General features: G+C 35.9%; 2 protein-coding genes across 2 annotated transcripts; one reads left to right on the top strand and one right to left on the bottom strand.

Moving 5' to 3' along the window:
• Positions 1-1,857: 1,857 nt before the first annotated feature.
• LOC128180891 (uncharacterized) lies at positions 1,858-18,579 on the top strand. Its single transcript, XM_052849074.1, has 28 exons — positions 1,858-1,990; positions 2,348-2,550; positions 2,817-2,909; positions 3,230-3,353; positions 3,673-3,790; positions 4,011-4,101; positions 5,816-5,893; positions 6,030-6,184; positions 8,279-8,331; positions 8,612-8,717; positions 8,846-8,995; positions 9,710-9,854; positions 10,714-10,845; positions 12,657-12,708; positions 12,868-13,062; positions 13,893-13,981; positions 14,480-14,602; positions 14,796-14,847; positions 14,961-15,031; positions 15,222-15,344; positions 15,482-15,533; positions 15,848-15,988; positions 16,216-16,365; positions 16,465-16,535; positions 16,696-16,818; positions 16,991-17,042; positions 18,057-18,200; positions 18,422-18,579. The coding sequence occupies exons 1-28, from the start codon at positions 1,891-1,893 to the stop codon at positions 18,520-18,522; spliced, it is 3,087 nt and encodes a 1,028-aa protein (XP_052705034.1). The 5' UTR covers positions 1,858-1,890; the 3' UTR covers positions 18,523-18,579.
• Positions 18,580-19,465: 886 nt separating this feature from the next.
• On the bottom strand, positions 19,466-24,853 carry LOC128182312 (succinate--CoA ligase [ADP-forming] subunit beta, mitochondrial-like). Its single transcript, XM_052850894.1, has 10 exons — positions 24,785-24,853; positions 24,302-24,458; positions 24,007-24,118; positions 23,660-23,819; positions 22,563-22,733; positions 22,234-22,333; positions 21,366-21,670; positions 20,677-20,797; positions 20,369-20,457; positions 19,466-20,018 (listed from the first exon to the last, which is right to left on the bottom strand). Exons 1-10 carry the CDS (start codon positions 24,851-24,853, stop codon positions 19,944-19,946), a joined length of 1,359 nt encoding a protein of 452 aa, XP_052706854.1. The 3' UTR covers positions 19,466-19,943.
• Between the last annotated feature and the right edge of the window lie 768 nt (positions 24,854-25,621).

The following is a 25,621-nucleotide window of genomic DNA, read 5'->3' as shown; positions in this document are numbered from 1 at the left end:
GAACAATTATACATAGCTAGTAGGATGAGGAAATAGTCTTGTAGGTGTGCACACTACATGTATGTTGATTCCAAGCTTAGATTTATAATTTTACTAATGGTTCCTCCAGTAGAGAAGTGAGTTGTAATGAAAGACACAATGACATCGAAAGCAATCAATGATAAAAAAGAGCTCGTGTCAGTTACATCAACTTGCAGAGAATGGGATAGTCTATTGGTGCTGGTTGCATCACCGCCGAACTATTGATTACATAGACGTAGCAGCCTGCTGCCTGATAGCTATCCTGAAAACGGTTTGGGCTTTATCGTTTTCTCCTTTTCCGCTTCTGATTTTTTGCTTATTGTAATTCTAAAATCACATCTTCGTTATATTTTTCTCAGAAATGCATCTAGTTCAAATTAAAAATACACATTCTATATAAACAATCAAAAAGTATCTTCAAATTAGTGAATATCTTCTCTCAGAGAGAGAGAGAGAGAGAGAGAGAGAGAGAGAGAGAGAGAGAGAGAGAGAGAGAGAGAGAGAGAGAGAGAGATTGATTGTTGGTTAGCTTTTTTCTCATAAAACACACATTATACAATTTATATCACACTGGGTGTCCTTTCAATGGGATCAACAGAGATTTAGATATTTAATGTTGCACACATCGATTTTCTCTTCATTACTGGTAGAACAGATGTCATTAATCACATAGAACAAGCACTAGGGTGTTAAAATATATTTACTACAGACAATTAGTTCCAGATTCATTTGCCTGTGTCAATTCTTCTCCGGATCTTCGAAAGGATTTACTGAATACTTGTCTAAACATTCACCTCTTAAAAAATTCCTAAAGTGCATCAAATTGGCGAAACATCGATAAATTGTTTTTTTTCTTTATAAATTACAATTTGTACATAGAAAAAAAAATACTGCTCAATTTTGTGAGAAATACAAATATAACAACTTGTAGATGTAGGAAATGTCCTCCTGTATCATATTTGATTTTCAGTAACATTGCTGCTATCTTAAATTAATATATATTTATACGAGATACGGTCTGCCATGGGTGTGCACTTTCCAATATCTACTCTACGTTTGACTGAACAAGGTTGATCAAAGCATATCTGGTGTTTTCAATGGCACCAACCAACCTGAAAAAATGATACATAAGGAACGGCAGGACCCAGCCATTGATTTTTGTAAACAATTTATCGCCAGAGCTGGTGATTAATTACTTCATCAAAAGAGTTGGTCTCAGCAGTAGGTCACTCCGTGCAGCAGCCAGCGGTGAGGACCACACTCCTCCCGGCATTGACGGTATAAGATGACAACCTTTGGTCGCTAGCCTAGGAGAAAAGCTTTCTCGATAGGGAGCAGATACTTACTATTGTCATTTTATGCATGAGAACACAGAAATAATTGACAAAATGAAAGTATATCTTTTCTTTTGAAAAATGATAACTATTTTTAATAATTATATATTCTACCCTGGAAACCCCAAGTTCGGCACATTACTCACAGTATGTTCTTAAATAAGCATTAAAATGGCATTTTTACATCTTTACCCTCGGTTACCATGGCAACGGGACCACATAGCAACAAACAAATGGTGTTAGGCTTTTATACTCACCAATGTCTATCAAATTGTCAAGTATGAAGAAAATCCGTGACTATGCGTAGCCACTGAATTTTGATTCTTACATAGAATTGGTCTTTAGTCAATTTTAAAAATGACGTTGGTTTTTATGAAATTCTATTTTAACGAAGAAACCTGAATCAACCTTAATTTATGTCCCGAGTTTGGTCTTTTTTGGGAGGAAGTTCTGCAAGATAACTGTTATCTGTGATAGATAAAGTCACGTGATACTTCAAGAATACTACAGGGAAATCAAAGCAGGTAGTCTGGCCATGGTTTGGTGTCTCTGTATATTTTTACTGGCCCCTTTGACACAGGGTCTTGATTTGTCAGAGGTATTACAGAAACACGTAACCGAGGTGGAGTACGAAGGTTTGTGCATTTTAAAAAATTGAAACAGCATAATCAGTTTAATCTCTGAATCCATACAAAACCCAGTTTGGCTTATGTTTTGCTCGTTAGTCTATGCATATAGAATACCGAGTGAGTAGTCAAACAAATTGACACAACTGGACGGCCAAATTTTAATATTCTTTCAATTTTTTTTCAGAAAATCAATTGTAATTGTAAAATCAACGGCAAAAAGTAGAAAATACACAACCAAAAAGAACAACCAACTGATCTTTTTTTGTATAAAAATCAATTCAAAGCTGAAGTTATTTATCTAATATTTATTAAAAAGTAAAACAATTGCAGACGACCCCTTTGTTTGATTTTTTTCTCTTCCAGAATTTTCTAGAGTCGATTGTTTACCGTCATCTATATTCACAAACCATGGGATGCCCCATCACCTGCAGTGTAGCTTCCACCACCGAGGCGAGGAGGTCAAGCTGGACCTCATCCGTAATAGTCCTCACAGATACCAGGTTCCTGTGTACTCGTTCAATGACCAGAAAGTTGAACAGGAAACAAGACACGACCTTGAAGCCAAGGTCAGAACAGAATCTGACACAGAATTCTTATCTGACATTTGGTAACCCAAAAGGAAGTCATTAATGGAGACAAATAGGGTCACACCATTTTGTCCCATACATTCTAATATACACCAATTGAAAAAAAGTACTTTAAACAGCATCATTAATAAAAAAAAAATCAGAAAACTAATATTTACTGTAGGGGATTAACAAATTTATTTTCGTATTGATTTATATTTATTCATTACATTCTTTTACCTGAGTGAATTCACTTCTACCTCTAGAAAGATCCAACAGACTTCTACCAAAACCAGGATGGCACTGCATCATTTAAAGTCTCAAAAGTCAAAACCAATTCTGGTGAACATTATACTCTAGTGAGTTCCTTAATTTTAATCATTAGTTATTCTTTTTTTAAACAAATTGGCAACGTGCGTTCTTCTCTAAATAAACTAGGAAAGTATGAATTGCAGTTCACAAAATCATGAACTCTAAAAAAACTCTGTATACTTCTTATATTTGAGTTTTATAATTAATTTACCTTTTTAACTGTTAATGTGAGAAACTATGTGTGTGAATGCAAACAAAGGTTGTATAAAGAGCAAGACTAAGTGTTAGTTGGTTATGCAAGCATTATGTTGCATCGGTAAATCTTATGAAAAAGTTCAACCAGTTAAATTTTATTTTATTCTTTCAGACAGGGTATACATTTCGAGAAATGAGTCATGTGATCTTGCATCCACTGCCTGGAAGAGAGGACCACAGAATTGCTATTCCTCGAAACTTGCACTATAAGTCAAATCTGAAGTATGATATCACAGGTATGTTGACTAAATTTGAATTTTCATATCAAATTGGAGAGTCTTTAGAGAAAAGACTATATGGTGTTTAGTGCTGGTTGGTGATAATTATCCATTAAAGTCAACGCATTTCTGATTTGTGTCCACCAATTCATGCTAGTTTATACAGGACATTTAGTGATGTACTTAACCTTCCACCAAAAAGTCTGAAAACAATGCCCACTTTTAATGGCTTTACAGTATGTTCCGTTGTTACTGCGACATGTAAATGTATCTACAAGAAAGTAATCGATGCACTGCGCACACCTGTAATATCAAATATTGTGGACTCTTTTCAAAGATAAGAGGTTCGCTTCCTCCCACGAGACGTACAGAAGAGCCGCTCCCCAGGGATCCGCCACCCTACCCCTCCAGACGGCCGAGATCCTGGTGGTGGTGGATTACAAGTTCTATAGCAGGTATTACTATAAGTATTTATTTAAATTTTTAGCTATGTTTAATAAACATGACTGTTGAAGACCGCTAACACGGTCCAAATACTTTAAAAAAGAGTTTGAGACTGTTAATATATATATATATATATATATATATATATATATATATATATATATATATATATATATATATATATTAACGTAACTTTGATTTTACAATTTTTTTTCCACTTCATCCTTTCAGCCTCGTTGCAAATGAAACAGACTTCACGCACGGAACAACCTCTGGTGTCTCGTCTTTCCTCAGCGAGTACATCTCTCTCCTGTTTGACACGGTAGGATGTATATATACATACATGTATATTTGTAAAGAAATTTGAGATAAATGTATATACATGTTTGTCTTAAATTTACAGAAAAGCATAACAATACAGTGCCTTTTCCCCCTAGCCATCTTTCCCCCCGGAAAAATGGCTATATAGCAGTTCTTCCCCCCGGAAAAATGGCTATATAGCAGTTTTTCCCCCACGGAAAGCTGACTTTATAGTGGGCTTTCCCCCTTTTTATAGCCAGATTACCCCCACGGAAAACCTGCTATATAGTGGATCTTCCCCCATTTTCACTTTCCGGCCATGTTTATTGCGGACCATTCGTGAAAATAATTTGCAATAACTGATATGATATTAATTTCTCACAGAAAAGGATAATTATGGCATTTATTAATACATAGAATAAAATACATGGTTTTTCAACCCCAAATATGAACTAAGGCATGCGCTTTCATAACATTCATGCGTCATCATCGTTTATTTCACCTGTTCTCCCACCTTTTTGGAACACCTTTTACACGGATTTTGGAATACCTCGAATCTTTTTCATCTAATCGATGCTTATCTACAGTTTTGACTTCGGCGTTATGAACACGTGAGAACACATTTGAGTGAAAATACGCCGGTTTGGAACTTTAATTTTCCAATGTATTACCATCAATGTATAAGCTACTCCCAGGGAACTAACTGTCCAATCTTGACTTAATTTTGTAGAGGAAGGGAATAAAAAGTGGAAATGTATTACTCCCTATTTCCAAAAGGCTATCAATTTTAAATTAATACCGTTAGAATTGACGATCTTAAAAACAATTATATATTTCTTCTTCTAAATATCAAACGGGAGACAGGATGCAATGATATGATGAGAAACTGAAATGTTTTAGTTTTACTTTGATTGATGGGGTTCTAAATCATGGGTGAGGGGTATTTTAATTATGTATTAAAAGCATGTGTAAAGTTAGTGTTTACCATTTCGTTTTAAAGTTACGCATATTCATATTTTTAAGCACATTTCTACGAAACGCGAGATACATTGTATTATGATGTAAACATTTTAAAAAACAATGAAATGTCTTCACAACCAGAACAATGTCGGTATCTTTGCTGGTTACTTTGGAAAATGTGAAATGGAGCTTGAACTAACTTTATGTTTATATTGTCACTCACTATTTGCTAATTATTCCACTTTTAATTTTGCAACGTGATTTATAAATATACAATTTTGAAAACGATGCCATATAAATCAAGATATACGATTCAATTACCTAAATATTTTATACTATTTGTCCTAAATTAAGTTCTAGGTGTAATTCCATTACACACATGTTCAACTTTCAGCATTGTCTATAAAAATAATAAATCGGCAAAACGAAACTTAACCTGTACAAATGAATGCAGATATACATGTATGCAACATGGGAGTGTAGACACATTGATTTTAATCCTTACTGGATTTCCATAATTTTTTTTTTTAAATCTGAACCAAAAACGTGAGGTAGAAACCCTACTATGGGGGAAAAGCTACTATATAGTAGCTTTTACCCCCGGGGGGAAAGGCTACTATATAGTAGGTTTTCCGGGGGGAAAAGCTACTATGGGGGAAAAACCGGTATACATGCAGACCCGCCTCGCTGAAGTTCACAGCCCTAGATGATATATGACATAATTTCTACGATTCGATTCACATAAATCATAATTAAATGTATTTTTTCTGTTATAGACAAATATCCCATACAGAAACCTGGTTAGCGGTGGAATACACCTTGTTTTAAAACCCGTGGGAATTGTTGTTGCTAAGGTAATATTACTAAAGACATGCATGTATTTAATTGATATATGTATAATAAATTAGACACAATTTTGGTTTATTAATTATGAATTAGCTTAAATCAATAAGAAAAAAATCCGAAGTGATTACTATGACGCTGTTACAGCAAAAAACTGCATCACCATGGACAGAAACAAGTTTGTTAAATTCCACGGAGTTCCCAGATATCGCCAATGCGTCTGTTGTCTTGGATAAATTCCATGATTACGTGGTCCACCACAAAGGCCTGCCTCCGCACGACCACGCCATGCTCCTCACAGGGCAAGTAACGTATGATTATTGTAACAACAACCACGTCATGCTCCTCACAGGGCAAGTATTGATAATAATTACAACAACAACCACGCCATGCTCCTCACAGGGCAAGTATAATATGATAATTACAACAGCAACCACGCCATGCTCCTCACAGGGCAAGTATTATATGATAATTACAACAACAACCACGCCATGCTCCTCACAGGGCAAGTATTATATGATAATTACAACAACAACCACGCCATGCTCCTCACAGGGCAAGTATTATATGATAATTATAATAGCAACCCCACCATGCTCCTCACAGGGCAAGTATTATATGATAATTACAACAACAAACACGCCATGCTCCTCACAGGGCAAGTATTATATTATAATTACAACAACAACCACGCCATGCTCCTCACAGGGCAAGTATTATATGATAATTATAACAGCAACCCCACCATGCTCCTCACAGGGCAAGTATTATATGATAATTACAACAACAACCACGCCATGCTCCTCACAGGGCAAGTATTATATGATAATTATAACAGCAACCCCACCATGCTCCTCACAGGGCAAGTATTATATGATAATTATAACAACAACCACGCCATGCTCCTCACAGGGCAAGTAACGTATGATAATTATAACAACAACCACGCCATGCTCCTCACTGGGCAAGTATTATATAATAATTACAACAACAACCACGCCATGCTCCTCACAGGGCAAGTAACACATGATCATTATAACAACAACCACGCCATGCTCCTCACAGGGCAAGTAACATATGATCATTATAACAACAACCACGCCATGCCCCTCACAGGGCAAGTAACATATGATAATTATAACAACAACCACGCACTGCTCCTCACAGGGCAAGTAACATATGATAATTATAACAACAACCACACCATGCTCCTCACAGGGCAAGTAACGTATGATCATTATAACAACAACCACGCCATGCTCCTCACTGGGCAAGAATTATATAATAATTACAACAACAACCACGCCATGCTCCTCACAGGGCAAGTAACGTATGATCATTATAACAACAACCACGCCATGCTCCTCACAGGGCAAGTTACATATGATAATTATAACAACAACCACGCACTGCTCCTCACAGGGCAAGTAACGTATGATAATTATAACAACAACCACGCCATGCTCCTCACAGGGCAAGTAACGTATGATAATTATAACAACAACCACGCCATGCTCCGAACAAGGTAACCAACATATAGTTAATATAATAATAAACGCCATTATTCTCACATAGTAACTAACATATATGTATAATCAATATAAAAGCAATTACACCATGCTACTCACCTGGTAGCAAAAAAAAAATAATGTATTAACAACCAAGCCATGCTCCTCATTGGGTAACCAACATATAATTAATATTATAACAAACATGTCTTGCTCCTCTTTGGGTGGCTAGCAAATAATTGATATGATAACAAGCACGCCACCTTCCTCATTGGGTTTACTATCATATGATTTATTTATTAATAACCAGGCTATGCTACTCCTCTGGTAACTACCATTTTATAAACTTAATAATTACGCCATACTCCTCACAGTGTAAATGACATATGATTAATATGACAACAATTACGCCATGCTCCTCATCCAATAACTAACATAAAATTAGAACCATTTTAACATTAGGTTGGACTTTGAGTAGTTGTGTTAAACAGCAATGTGACGTAGGCCTGTCTATTTCAGTGTCGGCCTCTCAGCCATGGCTCTTTGAAATCAACCAAATTTGTCTGGCTTTTGAGCTAAGACTACGCAATCGGTGCATATTTCGCTTGAATCCGCGTCATTTTTAACTTGTTTTGACGCAAGAATTAGACTTCCTACTGAAAGTCCAAGGTCTTGTTAAAATGGTTCTAATATTATAATAACCACGTCATTTCCTCATCGGGTAACTTACAACACTTTGCACAAGAGAAAGGTCTTCAAGAAAACAAATATAAACTACATGAAAATTGAAAGGCTTCATTCAAAACCAAAATATATTTCTTTTGCTATCTTTGAAACTTATATGATGAAAAGCTCAGAATTGATAGATAAACTTTTTTCTTTTTACAGATATAAAATGAAAGACAGCACCATTGGAAAGAATAACTACACGAACATTTTAGGTAAACGGTCGATTTTCTTTACACTAAGTACTACGCACACTATACAATGTACAGATAGAAACTATTACATTGTTTATCATTATGAAAACTTTTCACATAAAATATAGAAATGGATCAGATACATGTATCACATTCAGCTGTAATATATTTATATAATTATATGTTTCTGCTGTAAACTTCGTAAAGATACGAAACTGAGTTTCCTAGATCTCTTGAAAATCAAGGAGAGATCAGCTTTACGTACATGTATTAAGGCCGTGGGTTCCTTCCCTGGTTTCAGGTATCGCCTCTCTGTCAGCGATGTGTGGGAGAAGGTCCCAGTCCGTCGTCTCCTCACAGTTTGACTTCACTCCCGCCTTCACCATTGCTCACGAACTCGGACACAGGTATTTTCTTTACTTCTCAAAAAAACTATAATTTTGCAACAATACTTGTTCCTTTCTGGGATGATTTATGTAGTTAGACATTATTTATTTGGTGTCGAATATTTAATAATAATTTTGTTGCTTTGCAGTTTTGGATGCGAACATGATGGTGAAAACAATACTTGTCCCGAGGATGGTCACGTGATGAATTCCACTTCCGCTAGAAATACATCCAATATCTGGCAGTTCTCCTCTTGTTCCGAGTCCTATATAAAAACTTTGCTGCACAAACTAGACAGGTAGAATACAGAAACTCAGGTTATGACCTAAGTCCTTCACTTATATCTCATGTCATCTCTTTCTTATGAAGCTAGAAAGAATACTATAATTACTTAGCTTTACTTCATTATATCTCTGTCAATTTCAATTGTGTCACGGTAAGAAATCGGTACCATAGTCTACGCAATCTATTGCTAACATCTTTATACACCTGTATAGACGTTAACATTAACCATAGCGAATTAATCCTTATCGACCAACGATGTAAAATATATAAAGGAAATATTCAAACTCATTAAGTATTTCAACTATCAAACGTTATAAGACGTACGTGAGTAATGAACATTATTATAGAACGTACCGTCAATGTTTGACAGAAGCATCAGAAACTCTGTCAGATAAAAAAAATTGAGAAATATTACAGCGGTAGAGTACTGTTAAGTGGAAATACAGGATCATTATCAATTTTTGAATGTAATACATCGTGTACAAGAGAATATAAATACTGTGTCAGGGTTATTTTTGCCCCGTGTAATTGTCACCCCTTTACTCTTGCAAACTGTAACTGAATTTTTGGTTATTTGGTACCAGGCAAAGGGATTATTAAAATTTTGGTCTTTAAGTCACTTTTACAAAGGTAAAAAAAGTAGAAAAGTGATATTGAGATCAAGTGTAAGTTCGTCTTAAGTTTTGTATCCCCGATCTTTCTATTCATTACAACATTATACTGACAGAACCCACAAGAACTGTCTGCTGACCCAGGAGAACCACGCCGTGGACCCGTCCCTGACCGTACACGAGCACGATTTGTACGGACAGATCTACTCCGCCGACCAGCAGTGCCAGATCTACCTCGGCCACGACTCTTTCATGGAAAGGGTGAGACTCTCTCAACAGATTCCTCTTATCTCTCCACTGGTTCATTTATACTGAATCAAAGTTCGAAGTGTTCACCCATTATAGAGTACTTCATCGTCGGATACCCACGGGTGATCTTTTACTTCCGACGATGAGAGAACTTATAATATAAAATAAATGCGTTTGTTTCCCTTGCCATTGGGGTGACTCATTTCCATCTAACTCTCAAGTAACAATCTTGACGTATGGTTGCGACCCAAGACCTAGGTCTTCACTGGATAACATGAACACTTCCGGATTGGTTGAATTTTCTTCGAGGCTTTGTTGTTGGTCGATTGAAATAATAATATACTTATAGCATTGAAAAACTATGTTAAAATAATTTTTTATACGGTCTGAAAAATATAAAAAAAATAATCGAGGTCAAAACGAACAGCAGATCAGGAGTGAGTAAAAGCTATCGTTAGAACAACTCAGACTCTAACATTCTTTTTCCTAATGATCATTCTGCACTTTTTAAAAGTGTTTTTCTTTTGAGACTTTTACTAAAGACTACAATGTGATGTCGATCGCAAAAAGTTGCCATTTATATGAAAAACTTGTTGAAAAACACCGATTTCTTGTTTTGAAGTATTGTCACGGTTAACTGATTTCAATTTGTGTTGTTTTATTTCTTCTGTGATATTGTTGAGAAGACGGTTACGAAATGTTGAAAATTTCATATAATTTTATTTCACAGTTTTCTTTCAAATTGTCATATTTATCAGTCTCTTAAGAAGTTTTTGTTAAGAGTATAATACTGTATTCTGTATCGTTGCTGTCAACTTATTAATAGACAACAATTGATGATAAATTCTCTCCATTTAACTAACAATTGCAGGATGATTTTAACTTCACCGGGGCCTACCAGACGGCGTTCTGTCTACAAATGGTCTGTTACGATCCGGTCAACCATGAGGAGTTCAATCGGTACGCCGTGCCCGGGGACGGAACAACATGTGGGCACCAAAAGGTATCGAACCAAATGGTGGGGGTTCCTGTAAATAAAATAGTAATTCTTTATATGGCAATAACTATACATAATAGTAAAGGCCATTTTGCATGCACCTGAAATTGACCGAAAAAAATATAATTTGGTTACTGCATTTAAATCTGTATTCCAACAAATAGTAAACGATTCTATCAATTGAATTATTTTTTTTTTATTTTTCAATATTACATTGCCTAATCTTCCTTAGAATCAATTAGTTCAGATGTCTTGTTTACATATGTAAAAAAAATATTTCCTAATAGAACACTCAAGACAAGCATCAATATTTGACTCCAGTGTTAGTTATGATATACAAACACCGTTACATAGCCTGCGGTCTCTCTGGGTCTGTTTGCCCTATATGTTGACGCGGAGAAAACCGATGAATCAATGCTCTTATCAATTCGTAATCAATTCCAAATGCACTTGATATCCAAGGAAATTAAGATATTCTGTTAGTCGATAAGAGTTGCTTTTTAAACAGCTAGAGTTGACGGAGAATAAAATCATGTTTAATTCAGATAGGAATCAATACCAATATAATAACAGTATCCGTTTTTCAGATAGAACGATCCATCATGACAGTCAAGGGACGTAATTTATTAATCATATATCACCTGGTCCAGTGTTTTGACTAACCAAACATGGTTTCACTTTTTTTTTTATTAAACTGTAGCTTATCAATACATTTCTTTTATGCCATAAAAGACATAGTGACACCATCCTAATAAGGGCATTACTTCATATTCTGGAGATTGATATCTACTCTGATACTTACTTATTTACCGAAATATTTAGTCCTACCTTACCCAAGCATTACTGAATTACACGGATATCACTCCTATCTAGGAAAGCCCAGTAGGGCTTTGTCCCAAAAAAACCCTCTTAAATACAAAAGGCTCATTTGAGATTCGAATATCGAAGGAGCCTTTTGTATTTTAGAGGGTTTTTTGGCATAGCGGGAAACAGTTTTATTTGCTAAGCTAGGGAAAATTCAGTGAATTTTTTTTAAGACAGAATCCGATTTAATTTATTTCTTCATCATCATTGCTTCCATAGACCACATTTTATCAACTTACCTGGATGTTTTTACATAAGGTTTACGTAGACGTCAAAACCTTATCAGACATACCCTCCTTATATTTAGACATAACTTGCAAAGACGTTCATATCTTTTAGACATCACTACGTTTTGACCAAATTACCTAATCTTGACTTATACCCTTACCTCAGATCTTAATTTTTCATTTTTTAACAGCAATATCTTATACGTATGTTTTAAAGAATTGCGCATTCAGAATTTTTTCCAGGGGAGGGGTATTCCAAGGACGGGGGGGGGGGGGGGGGGGGGAGGGGTTCAGAGGCCTATTTTTGCCAATTTTGATAAATATGAATTTTCCCAGGGGCATCCGGACCCCCTACCCCCACCCTTTTTAGATCCGCGCCTGTAGGAATCACCAATCATATACCTATGTCTGATAGGATTTAATACAACTGAACATACATACAATGTTCATACATGTATATGCAACAACAACAACAATTTCTTTGCTTTTAATGTTCACTTTCTTTTTACCTTTGTCGTGCATGGTGTATGAAAGGGACGTGCCCATCCTCTCATTGTCGATTTATTTTTTTAACAGGCATCTTGCAGGGGGCGTGCATTCACCCACTTTCTGTTTATTTTTGTAGTGGTGTGTGGCAGGGCGGTGTATTCTCTCATTGTCGATTCATATTTTTAACAAGTATTCTGCAAAAGCGTGCATTCACCCACTTTTTTTTTATTTTTGTAGTGGTGCATGGCAGGGGCGTGTATTCATCAACCGACTTTGACGCATAGTTCTGGTAACGTTTTTAGAATCCTTCGGGTTTTTGGGGGGGATTTTTTGCTGTTGTTTTTTTTTTTTTGGGGGGGGGGGGGTTAATAAGGGAAACAAATGCCATTATACATGTACGTTAAAATCAAACAGCTTCTGAAGAAATGGCGCATTGTCTTCGTTTCAGATAGTTGTCCCCAAGGCGAGGTCCCCGATAAATGGCTAAGACTTTATTACTACGAGGATTCTCCAGAACTCCATTCCTTTCACTTCACGTCATCCTGTATGGCTTACATACAAGCCAGACCCGAGCAGTGTTACATTCCAGAAATAAGATACTCATGTTGCCAAAGTTGTAGCAATGTACCAGAGTACACTAACGGTAAGGCTTACCTCAAATATTGTACACTAACGGTAAGGCTTACCTCAAATATTGGCATACTAATTATAAGGCTTACCTCAAATATTGGTACACTTACGGTAAGGCTTACCTCAAATATTGGTACACTAACGGTAAGGCTTACCTCAAATATTGGTACACTAACGGTAAGGCTTACCTCAAATATTGGTAAACTAACTATAAGGCTTACCTCAAATATTGGTACACTTACGGTAAGGCTTACCTCAAATATTGGTACACTAACGGTAAGGCTTACCTCAAATATTGGTACACTAACGGTAAGGCTTACCTCAAGTATTGGTATCCTAACGGTAAGGCTCACCTCAAATATTGGTACAATAACGGTAAGGCTTACCTCAAATATTGGTACACTAACGGTAAGGCTTACCTCAAATATTGGTACACTAACGGTAAGGCTTACCTCAAATATTGGTACAATAACGGTAAGGCTTACCTCAAATATTGGTATCCTAACGTTTGGAACCATTCTGGTGTACTCCTGTTTTTTTATTCATTGGTACACCAAATTTAATTCTGGTTTCACTGAAATTGTTAAGTTAGTTGGTGTTATGACCTTGGGTGTGCTTACATTAGGTCCAAATCATTGGAATCATGGTGTTGATGTTGCTGTAACTTTAACTCAGATATACATTTGTATATTGATAAAAACACGTTTATCAGTTGATAGAGGAAATTAATGACCGTGTACGACATACTAATGTACTGGTAATAGGAATATCAGTGCAATTGTCATAGTTTTGTTGCTAGTGATGTACAATACTATTACTTGGCCGAATTTGTGTTGGTTTCAGGTGTCCTGCCAGAATCTGTATACAATGCCGTACTTCCGGAGGACGCTCAGTGTAAACAGACTCTCGGGAGCTCGTCCTATTACTGTGGGGTAGGTCTGGCAGTCACTAGCAAACCAATATAGTAAGGTTCAAGTAGCTTGGCCTTTAAAGAAATCCGAAATAAAGTGTTTGTTGGTTAGTAAACAAAGCCGATACAGATTCACGTACTTACACAACACGAGTGACTAAAAGGAGTTCTTTAGTTTTGGATACTGTAAACCAACTATTATTCGCGACGACTTTATTTCGCGATTAACTGGAGATGAAATGGTTCGCGGTGACTTATTTTCGCAAACAAGCCTTATCCATACCTGCCCTTTTTATTACAACTTTAAGGTACTAGTAAATACTGGTTCCCGGGGAGAAGTATTCGTGATATTGAGGCTCTCGCGAAAATTTCTTGCACGCGAATAAAAGTTGGTTAACAGTATTTTGTTTGAAATGTCTCTAACTTGTAGAAAGCGATTGTCAATCGATCACACAGTCTGCAATATTCTTTCAAACCATGGTTTGTTTTTTTCAACTGGTCCGTTTTATTGGTTTCATAGAGAAAGGTGTACGGTGACAATGAGACTGACCTTTTCTGTACCCAGCTGCGATGTTACCTGCCGATAGATGATCTCTGTCATTACCTGGTGCCCCAGGACGGTACCAGGTGTTCTTATAACAAGGTAGGTAACAGACAGTGGCTGTGCCGTATTTATAGAAGATACATGTATAATGAAAACATTAATGCAGTGATCATTTAATTTTATAACCCTTCGTTCGTCTTTATCAAACATTACTTTACTAATATATGATAGTATGAATAAAGTAAAGCATGATATCACTTTATATTACTTATATCACTTGTTCCTGTTAAAGTGGTGTGTAAATGGCGCATGCATGGACGATCCAAGAGCTCTACTTCCTACAGGTAAAATTTGAAACATACGAAAATTTTGTAAGAAGAACCAGATTCATTGATCAGACTCGAGTAAATAATATGACAAATTCCTACTGGTGTTGAACATTTGTTTTTCCCGCCAGATTACAGGCATGTTCCCAGTCCTCAGCAGCAGTGCCAAGATTCATACGGCGCGCATGGCAAATTCTGCGGGGTATGTACGAGCGAAAAACTGAGCATTTTTCTGCCGTACAAGCAGAGAATATATAATTAATTAAGTCCCAACCTGAAGACCGAAAGTTCAAGTAAAAGAATAATGATATGAAAAACTTCTTTATTTTATACGTTTTAATAGATTTAATATGAGTTTTGACCTTAATTTTTTTCTTCAAATAACTTTTCAGAGAACAGATACATACTCTACCAATTATCACGAGATATGTAAATCCCTTTACTGCATAATACCTGAACAAAAACTGTGTCATTCCATCATGGCGTTAGATGGAACGCCGTGTGGTACGAAAATGGTGGGTGGTGTTCATTATCAAATCATATACAGAATGCTTTAAGTTTCCCGACGTATTGGATCATGCATAATCATTATAATAAAATACAGCGCGTACAGGAGAATATATGCATGTACTTACATTGTTTTACGGTACAGGTTTGTCAGGGCGGGGAGTGTGTCCATAGCGATCACGGACTGGACCTGCCAGGTAAGACAGACAACATTCCAGATCAGGCGGGCAAAATACAATGTACTCACAAAATAAAAACAAAGTCATGTATTTTATTGAACATTACAGGTACTTTTACTTTCACTCGTAGTGAAAATGCAACTAGTACGTGCGATCGGTTTCTTATTTGCAAAACTAACTTATAACCTTAATCTTGCCTTTATGATATTGAACTTTCGGTAACATGTGTTCCAAGCCCTTTACTGTTCAGAAAGCTATAAAAATCATTTCAATTCTCTTCCTGTCGTTCTCTAGAACCATTTTGATTCTTTTCTTTTCTTGTCGTTCTCTAGACGACTGCCTCTTTGTTGACAAAAGTACTTGGTGCCCAGCTAACATTCTTGGGCGGGACACCGCCTATAAATGTACATTCGGTAACAATGAGAACGTGTGTTGTTACACCTGTCAGAAGTACGCCAACATGTCCATGCCAGGTTAGTTCAACTTTACACAGGTACAATTCCTAGAAGTATGTACCGGATATATAGTAGGTACTTTCCTGTACAAATTGCTTACTTGGCATACCTAAGACTGTATCTTAAGAAGGACGCCAAAATTACAGCAGCAATACCATGGGTTCATTTTTGTCAGATCGTAAGTTTAAATAAACACCTACCGCTGCTGAACTAACACAAGAATTAAAACTGATCTTTTTTTGCAGCGGATTGTCGATATGGAGATGAACTTTCGTACACGCGCTACCATCTGTCCTGTGACCAGCTGGTGACCCCGTCCCCCCAGCAGTGTTACGAGCCGTCCGTCCGAGAGAGATGTTGTCAGTCCTGCTACAACGTCGCCTCCTCACTTCCGGGTATCGTACATCACCACAGCTTATAATGGTAGATCTATACGGGTGATTTTCTAAAGGATTAAACTGTTTTTATTTTGTTTCTTTCGTTGTGTGTTCAAGGAAAGTCAAGACCCCCATCATTAGATGAGCAGTGTCATGTTCTATTTGGATCTAGCTCATCCTTCTGTAAGGTAAGGGGATCTTTACATTATCACCTTCACTTTGTTTGCCTGTTTGATTTTACACGACAGAGTAAACAAGTAACTGTAAACTACCTGTACATGCTGTGTATATTAATTAAGCTGCTTTGCCGCTTATAAGGGTCGATAACTTAGAACTGTATTTCTGCAGAGAGTAGACGATTACGCCGCTTCCTTTGAGCCTCTCTGTGGAACCATGTATTGTGCTGATGCTTCTGGGAAGACGTGTCACGGAGTCATCGCAGCGGACAGAACGCCCTGTGGTCCCAAAAAGGTGGGTAGCGATCGCAGAACAGTCAGAGGTTTATTTTTATCCCAACATTCAACATCAATATCAAAAGATGTATCCATAAATGCATCTTTAAATATGTAGAACTCCTTGAAATATGAAATAAGATTGTTTTATGTTAACTATAAAACAGCATCTCTTTCTCTTTCCAACAAAGTGGTGTTTGAATGCAACATGTGTCCATGACGATAACGCCCCAAACATTCCAAGTGAGTACTAGACCAGTTCACATAGAACAATTACAACTCATACTGACCAGTAATGGAAAGGGAGGTTATACTCGTAAAATGGCTTTGTTGTTGACAATGGCGGCTTATAGTCGTTTATACTGGTCATGTTGTTGACATTGGAGGCTTATACTCGTATATACTAGTCATGTTCTTGACAATGGCGGCTTATGCTCGTATAAACTGGTCAGGTTGTTGACAATGGCGGCTTATACGCGTATATTGTTCATTTTGTTGACAATGGCGGCTTATAGTCGTTTATACTGGTCATGTTGTTGACAATGGCGGCTTAATGCTCGTATAAACTGGTCAGGTTGTTGACAATGGCGGCATATACTCGTATACTGGTCAGGTTGCTAACATTGGCGGCTTATGCTCATATATAAGCAATGTTGTTGACAATTGCGGCTTATGCTCGTATATACTGATCATGTTATTGCCAAAGACGGTATATACTCATATACTGGTCATATTGTTGGCAACAAACTATACTCATTTACTGGTCATAATGTTCAAAATGGCTGCCTATACTCGTATACCGGTCATATTGTTAACAGTGGCGGCCTATACTCGTATACTGCATTGTTCTTTTCTTGACAATGACGGCTTATATTCGTAAATAGGTCATGTTGTTGACAATGTCGGCTTATACTCGTAGAAAGGTCATGTTGTTGACATTGACGGCCTATACTCGTAAATAGGTCATGTTGTTGACAATTGCGGCCTATACTCGTGTATAGGTCATTTTGTTGACAATTGCGGTCTATACTCGTGTATAAAGGTCATGTTGTGGACTATGGCGGCCTATACTTGTGTATATAGGTCATGTTGTTGACTATGGCGGCCTTTACTAGTGTATATAGGTCATGTTGTTGACTGGCAGCCTATACTTGTGTATATAGGTCATGTTGTTGACAATGGCGACCTAAATTCGTGTATATAGGTCATGTTGTTGACCATGGCGGCCTATATTAGAATACTTGTCATGTCGTTCAGACTCCTGTGTTGCTGGAGACCTACATAGCTGGTGCTCCACCAAGAAGGCTGACGGCTCCTACAAGAACTCCTACGTGTGTTACACCAGTCAGAAGGACGAGTGCTGCGATATGTGTAACAGAGTCCACGCCCCCAACAACAAGGGTAATCACTCCTTACATCCTGTATAGTCAACCAATTTAACTGTTTGGTTAACTTAAGATCAAACCTTTACTTAGGCCTGATCATCACAGAAATTCTCTATTTTTTGTTAACATGATTAAATGCTTTTTAAAATAAATGGCTGAATCATAATTTACTTGTACATAATTATTGGTTTACTCAGTCAGTAGTAGATGTTTATCTGTGTGTATTGTTGTCGGTAGGTTGTGAGTATGGCGACCACACGAGTTCCTGTGAGAGGTCCAAATGTTCTACGTACGACGATCATTCCAGAAACGTCCTGTGTTGTAAAACCTGTGCTTAATCTCATGTTTTTTTTTACAAATACTTGTTTCAATAAATATCTTTATTTTCTATTGCATGTACAATGTTTGATTTAGTCAGCAGCTTTTAAATGAGCTGGGACAAACCGTATTTCGGTGACGAGTGCAAATATGATTTTATACATACAATTCCGTCAAAAAAATTGAATTCATTCACAAGTAAGCTACTGCAAACCAACAAAATACGTTCAAAGATCAACAGAGATCGTATAAAAGGGAATATTTCTAAAATTGTTTTGAAAATTCCATAGTATCATAATGAATGTTATTATGTTGATGCTAGTAAAGTGTGGTTTTATAATCCCTTTGGTAACACGTTAGGTGTAAAAAACGGCCATGTTGCTATGGTAATAGGAGTAATAGATGGTCATGGTGATAATTTCAATCAAATTTAGCCCCTCAAAAACGAGTTTTTAAAGCGTTTCAACCTTTTTAGATTGTTTTGTGGTTTTAGAAAAGTTGATCAATAACTTTATGAAATCTTTTTAAGTTCGCACCAGCCGTTCACCTCCAAAACGCTTGAGTGCAGACGAATGGAAATGATGCAATAATAGGCATTTTCATATTTAAAACCAGATTTTAATTTTTTAAAGAATTTTTCATGCCCCCATTCAAATATGTACATGTTACTGGCAGGATACTTTTAATACTACTTGTTATGAAAGACCAGATATGTACAAATTGATATCAAATAAAACTGAATTTTAGCAGTAAAAATTGCATATAAAAGTTTTGTTACCAGAGCCATAGGTATCGGCTTTTTCAAAATGATATTTCTGTTGACCATGATAGTTAATTTTTTTCACAGTCACACTTATGTCAGCTGGTATCCATAGCAACCAATTACTGATGCATTGCTCCTTCTTACACCAGTGTGTACAAAAAGAGCATAACATTCATTTCGCTTTTTTAAAAGAAAAGCACTTTTATTTTTAACTTTTTTATTATTTTATAAACCTAACACATCAAATATGCAAAACATTTCAATACAAATGACTGCATATAGTAGTAATAAATAACAAAATATTGTTCCTTTGAGTCTAAAAAAGCACTTGGTTTTAACCACTGCAGCATGCAAGAAGTCCTAGGTGACTGACTGGACAGCCAAGCTATGGTGGATTATTATGCTGCACTTGGACAATATAACTTAATGAGGATGTTAAAATGTAGCTGGAAAGATTAATGAATTTGGCAGATTGTTATTCTAAGCAATTTCTCAATATCAATATTTTGCCCATATTTTATGCTTCAAGAAATGGAGATTCTGTAGAATAGATCAATTAAATGCAAGCAAGAGTTTTTAAGTTTAAATAAGACAGTTCACTTGCACAGTTTGTTTCTTTTGTATTTTGTATATATAATCATTTGATATTTAACTGTAACAACTTTGATAAAAGACATCCTAGAGTGGTAGTTCAAAATTCACAGCAATGTTGGCTTCTTTGGCAAGGCCCACAATCCTGGAGAGTCGCACCACCTGCAATCATCAAGAATTGACATGCAAAAACTTTTTTAAACACCTAACATTTTTACAATTATTTAATAAACAGTTCACACACTTTTAAGACTATGGAATCAATATCAAATTCTTAAGCTACCGGTACCCATATGAAAGTACATGACTACATTTATGTAGTGTGTACATGCAAATGCATAAATGACAACTATAGAACATGTTGACATAGTATTTGATATTCCAAAAATGAAAAATTTCTCAATTCAGCTGATTATAATAAAAAAATATATTTCCATCTTGGTAAAAACCTTCCAATAAAGGCTAAAACAGTGTATATAAACTACACTATTCTGATGAATAAACAAGCTTACTGTTGCAGCAGCTGCATCCAGGTTATCATCAGCCATTATCTTGAGACTACTGGCAGCCATTAAAGCCTTGGCATCCTCTACTTTTGTTCCTGCAGATATTTCATGCTTCATATTAAACATTCTTATTGATAGGGTAAGACATCAATGAGTTTCTTTGACAAATAACTTCATAACTTTCTCTCTATACACTTTTAATGGTTTGAATTACTGGATCACTAGGCAAAAATCAGTTGGCATATTAAAGAAACCTTGATCTAAATGAAACTAGAGGTATACTTAGATACTATTTTGAGCACTTGATACTGTACCTTGAAGTCGCACCATTATGGGAACTTTTAAGTGCAGTTCTTCTGCAGCAGCTATGATGCCTTGAGCAATAACATCACACCTCATTATGCCTCCAAAAATATTTACTAAAATTGCTTGCACCTAAAAAAAATACCCAAATTGATAGAGATGTATAAAAAATTGTCACATAAAATATCAAGTTCCTCTATTCATTAATCATTTGAAATGAATTTTCCAAACTATGTTAGGAAGGCATTTAACATTTAGAAATAAATGACTGACAAGAAAATGTTGTCAGTTACATCTGTATTTCATATACATGAAATAAATAAATTTGTCTATCCCTCTGCAAAATTAAGTTAACTCTTAAATAACTCTGAAAACCTTTAGTTTTGATTTATCTTAAAATTTACCTTTTATGTTAGAATATGTGTAGTTGTCGATTTGGATACTTTATTACAGAAAGAGGTTAATTAGGAAGATAATTAAAGACATTATATTCCATCATGTAAGAAGTTTGTAGGTTCAACCTTCCTGTTTGCTTTTCCAAACTAATTACTTCAACACAAATCTTCTATATCTTTTCTGTATTTTTCATTACAAATTTGTAGTGCAACAATGACTTTGTAAAACCCCTACAAATAGTAGTTAAACTTCTTTTGATTCTAATTCACATTTGAAGAAAAGAAGAAAGTAAATTGTGAGTTACATTAGGGTCTGAGGTGATGAGCCTGAAGGCCTCCATCACTTGCTTGGCTGTTGCTCCGCCTCCAACATCTAAGAAATTGGCCGGGCTCCCTCCATGCAATTTAATAATGTCCATAGTGGCCATGGCTAAGCCAGCCCCGTTAACAAGACAACCGATGTTCCCGTCCAGTCCGATATAATTCAGATCGGCCATTGCAGCCCTCTCTTCCCGAGGATCTTCTTGTGACCAATCACGAAGCTGGAAGATCTGTTTCTGCCTGAATGATGCATTGTCGTCAATGTTGATCTTACAGTCCATGCAGTATACTGCAATATACATTCTGGCAATTAGTACATATTACATCAGACACTAAAATAAACATGATACGCATTGAGTCATCATTTATTTCTTTAATTTGGATCATTTCATTTACGTCACCTAAATATAGTTGAACTTCCATATTTCAAAGTGAAACACTGATATCTTGAAAACAATGGATATGTTGAAGTGATTTGTAAGTCCCTACCACTTATTTTTAAAGTATTATACCCTCGATATCTTGAATACTCAGATATCTTTAAGTTTTTAAACAGTCCCATCTAGTTCAAGATAACGAAGTTTGACTTTATGTTAAAATACTATAAATTAACATTCATGTCATATTTAATACACTGTATCAGCCCAAGAAGCCCCTTATCTGCCTAAGGGCAGAGGTAAGATTATACCTGTTAATGACTGAGTGAAAACATAATTTACATCACTAGAATGGTAAAGTGAATATATACTTATAAAACTTATGTACATCAGAAAATATAATATCATTTTGAAATATTAGGTACATGTGTGTAGAAGATAACGTATAACACAATCAGAAGAAGAAGACAGGTACCTGTTCCATCGTTAGATTCTGACATTGGATTTATTTCTATCATTGTAGCATCATGTTTGAGGAAAATATCATGGTAGAGTCTAAGGAAAATATCTGCTGCCTGTAACACAAGCCATATGTATATATACTGTAATTATTATATTATCCAATAAAAATTAATTTATTAACTTTAAATGTTTATAATTTTAAAATTTTTACACATTCATTGGACAACCAGCAACCTGTAATACATAGCGGTACATGACAAATATAAATGTCAAAAATATGTCCATACGCATTGCACACTGTATATTATTCTTTTAATAAATAATGAGCTTTGATGTTCAAACCTGGTCAATACACGCGGGACTGAAGCCCATCTCTCCGGCCATGCTCACAGCCTGCTGTCTCGTCAGTCCTGCAAAGATGTCTACTGGTTCCTTTAAGATGGCCGTTGGGTTTTCTTGGGCCACATCCTCAATGCTCATTCCTCCCTGGGAACTTCCAACCATCACTGGTCCCTGTGGATCAAAACATGCAAAGATTTCTAAACTGGTTATCTATTTAATGATGTTTCACTAAATGTACGATGAGCTGGTACAAAACTGGAATTTTGGAATTGTCTAATACTTCCTGTAAAGGGTACTGGGTGTCCAAGGTTAGAGAGGTTAAGCATTGATGTATGTATACAAGTACGTGTAACTAGGGTAATCCCATAATTTTATGCAGATAACATCATTATTTCTGAATACTGCATAATTCTACAAGTTGTACAAAATGTGTAGAATCAAAAGTACACAGAAGTAAAAACTTGTAGTGATTTTTTAAAGCCTTTTATATGATTATTTCAAAAACAGTGATAGAAAGTAAACATGTTGGAAATGTTGTATAATTCATTGAATATAACCCAAATTTTGTTACGTGTACCGGTACTTGTAAACATTCTGTATACAGGGAAATATCTGCCCCCTTTTTATTACTGCCCCTTTGCCCTTGTTGTCAGTGAGCAAATTTAAGACTGAGTGAATTCCAATGTCTTTAATTATTTCTGTGTCAATTACAACTGTGTCTGTGCAAATTCAAGATAGGGCAAAACCTTTTGCAAGTGTAAAAATGTGAAAAATACATGGGATAAAAATACCCTGTAAAGAGTACTTGTAACTTCACATACTTACATGTATAGACATTTATTTTCAAATGCTTAACCTCTCTAATATATACATATCATTACCTAGTATATAAGAAAATGCCCTATGGTCCAACTCTTAACACTTTTTAAAACCAGAGTTGGTTGAAAGCATGTTCATAGATAAAGCTAAACCTATGAAAAGAACACTTTACAAACAATATTCTATAGCATTTTTTTCTGTTTCAATAAAGCATGTAAATGCAATTTTAACTGTTCAGGATGTCAATAAAAATGTTACTGCAATTCAGATTCTCATACCATAAATGACCTCTCCATGGCTAAGGCAAAGTAGAATTCTCGCCTGGCATACAATCTCTCTGAAAGCATAACCTGGTTACAGATTCTACCCATGGGGGCTTGTTTAGTGATCAGCCTAGAGCCAATCATCTGGGATGCAATATCTGATGCTTCATCTGGACTGTAAAGACAAGAACACATATCCCAGAATGTTATATCTCATTTGACACAAATCAAATACTAATTATATTCATTTGTTGTTTTTTTTTTTCATCTCTGACGTGAAATTCCTTGAAATTTTATATAATTGTTTTAATGTCTGACATTAAAATCGTTACTGAAAGTTTATTTTATAATACATGACTTACGAAAAACATATTTTGACACCTCCCTTGAGACCACTAGTAAAATGCCCTTTGCCACGCCCTCCAGCTAGAACCTGTGCCTTTATCACCACATCTGGGGAGCCAGTCTGCTCCACTGCAAAAATAAATAAAACAGCATACCTCAGCACTACAGTGTAAGTCTAGCTAATATCAAGATAATACTATCATATAGGAGGGAGATATTCAAGTAATTCAATGAAGACTTTGAAAAGAGGTTTAAATGTAATTTAGAGCAATGTTTCGTGAATACTAATGATAATAAGTTGCCACTACTTACACAAATCTCTGGCGGCCTTCTCCACTTCCTCTGTGTGGTCACAGACCTTGTATCGTGGGATTGGTACTTTGGCTTCTTTAAGGAGTCCAAAACTCAGGTACTCATGTAAAGACAGGTGACGCCTGTCCTGATGGTTGACACCACTTGTGCCCAGCACCTAGAAGAAGACAGCATCAGAAGTTATCTGACATGGAAACTGCTGGGTGTAACTTTAAGATTCAAAAAGAATTACAGAACTTCCAACAAAAAAAATGTATTACGGCTAATTTTCAAGAGGTTGAAAATTGGTGGATTTGATTTTAATTTTATTAAACCATTCTAAGATTGTTTTTATTAAGATCGGCATCGGGATCTCAACAAGGACAAAAAGTCATTCCGATAATAACCCTTTTAACATAAAGCAGCTTCTGTTACACAAATAACAAGTAATTAAATTCGCCATATCATTAAAAATATTGATGGCAATGCAAATATATAACATACCTTAGTGACATTTTCTACACTAAGCTTCGATGCTACCCGTCTGCTTTTCCGAAAGAGAACAGCCGCCATGTTTTTTGCTGTTGCTCCTAAATAAAACGTAACTTCCGGATTTTAGTAAAAGGTGGCGGATCGACTTATTCCACAAAAAGGTAGGGGTACCCCCCACCCCCACCCCTTTTTTATCTAAATGAAAAGGGGAGGGTGACATGCTTAATGAAAACATGAAATAGTTGATAAAAGTATATTGATTAGCATTAAAATGATAATATTAAACAGTTAAAATGAAAATTCAGAATGCTTTTATTTTTTTAAAAATGGGGGGGGGGGGGGGGGGGATACACTATACTGTTATAAGTAATTTGGTTAGACAATCACTATTCATAGAAATTGGACCCCCCCCCCCCACACACACACACTTGTGTGCAAAGTTATACATAACCATAACCAAAAACTTTGTTTTGCTAGTCTCAAGATTTTGATAAGCCTAGCCCCCCCCCCTCCCCCCTTTACACACACTCTCAGTTTGCTTTCAACGATACTGCTTTTAATTTGTAATATTTTCTTAAGAGTGTTTAACCGGCAATTAAATTGTCAACTTAGTTTTATACATGTACGTCCCCGTTCATACAAAGTTTTAAAGAAAAAGAAAAATATGATATTTGAGAAATTATTTGCACAGCATTATAATACATGTAATTGTACAATGCTTGATGTTTTATGTCGGCACTGCCTCTGAAAGTTTTATCGTATTTCTTCTAAATGTGATCATTTATAAGGTTCGAATATATGTACATCTAAAATAAATAAATACCTTTCAGAGAAAATTCCAAGTAAAAC

This window comes from Crassostrea angulata, chromosome 4 (assembly GCF_025612915.1).
Source record: "Crassostrea angulata isolate pt1a10 chromosome 4, ASM2561291v2, whole genome shotgun sequence".
NCBI lineage: Eukaryota > Metazoa > Mollusca > Bivalvia > Ostreida > Ostreidae > Magallana > Magallana angulata.
This window is presented reverse-complemented; position numbering and strand designations above follow the sequence as displayed.

Coding starts and splice junctions, on each gene's coding strand:
- LOC128180891 (XM_052849074.1), top strand. CDS start 1,891: ATGGTTTGGTGTCTCTGTATATTTTTACTGGCCCCTTTGACACAGGGT. Junction 10,846..12,656: donor CAACATGTGGGCACCAAAAG/GTATCGAACCAA, acceptor TTATTTTTGTAG/TGGTGCATGGCAGGGGCGTG. Junction 13,063..13,892: donor TGTACCAGAGTACACTAACG/GTAAGGCTTACC, acceptor TGTTGGTTTCAG/GTGTCCTGCCAGAATCTGTA.
- LOC128182312 (XM_052850894.1), bottom strand. CDS start 24,853: ATGGCGGCTGTTCTCTTTCGGAAAAGCAGACGGGTAGCATCGAAGCTT. Junction 23,820..24,006: donor GGTGTCAAAATATGTTTTTC/GTAAGTCATGTA, acceptor TTGTCTTTACAG/TCCAGATGAAGCATCAGATA. Junction 20,458..20,676: donor CATAATGGTGCGACTTCAAG/GTACAGTATCAA, acceptor AAATATCTGCAG/GAACAAAAGTAGAGGATGCC.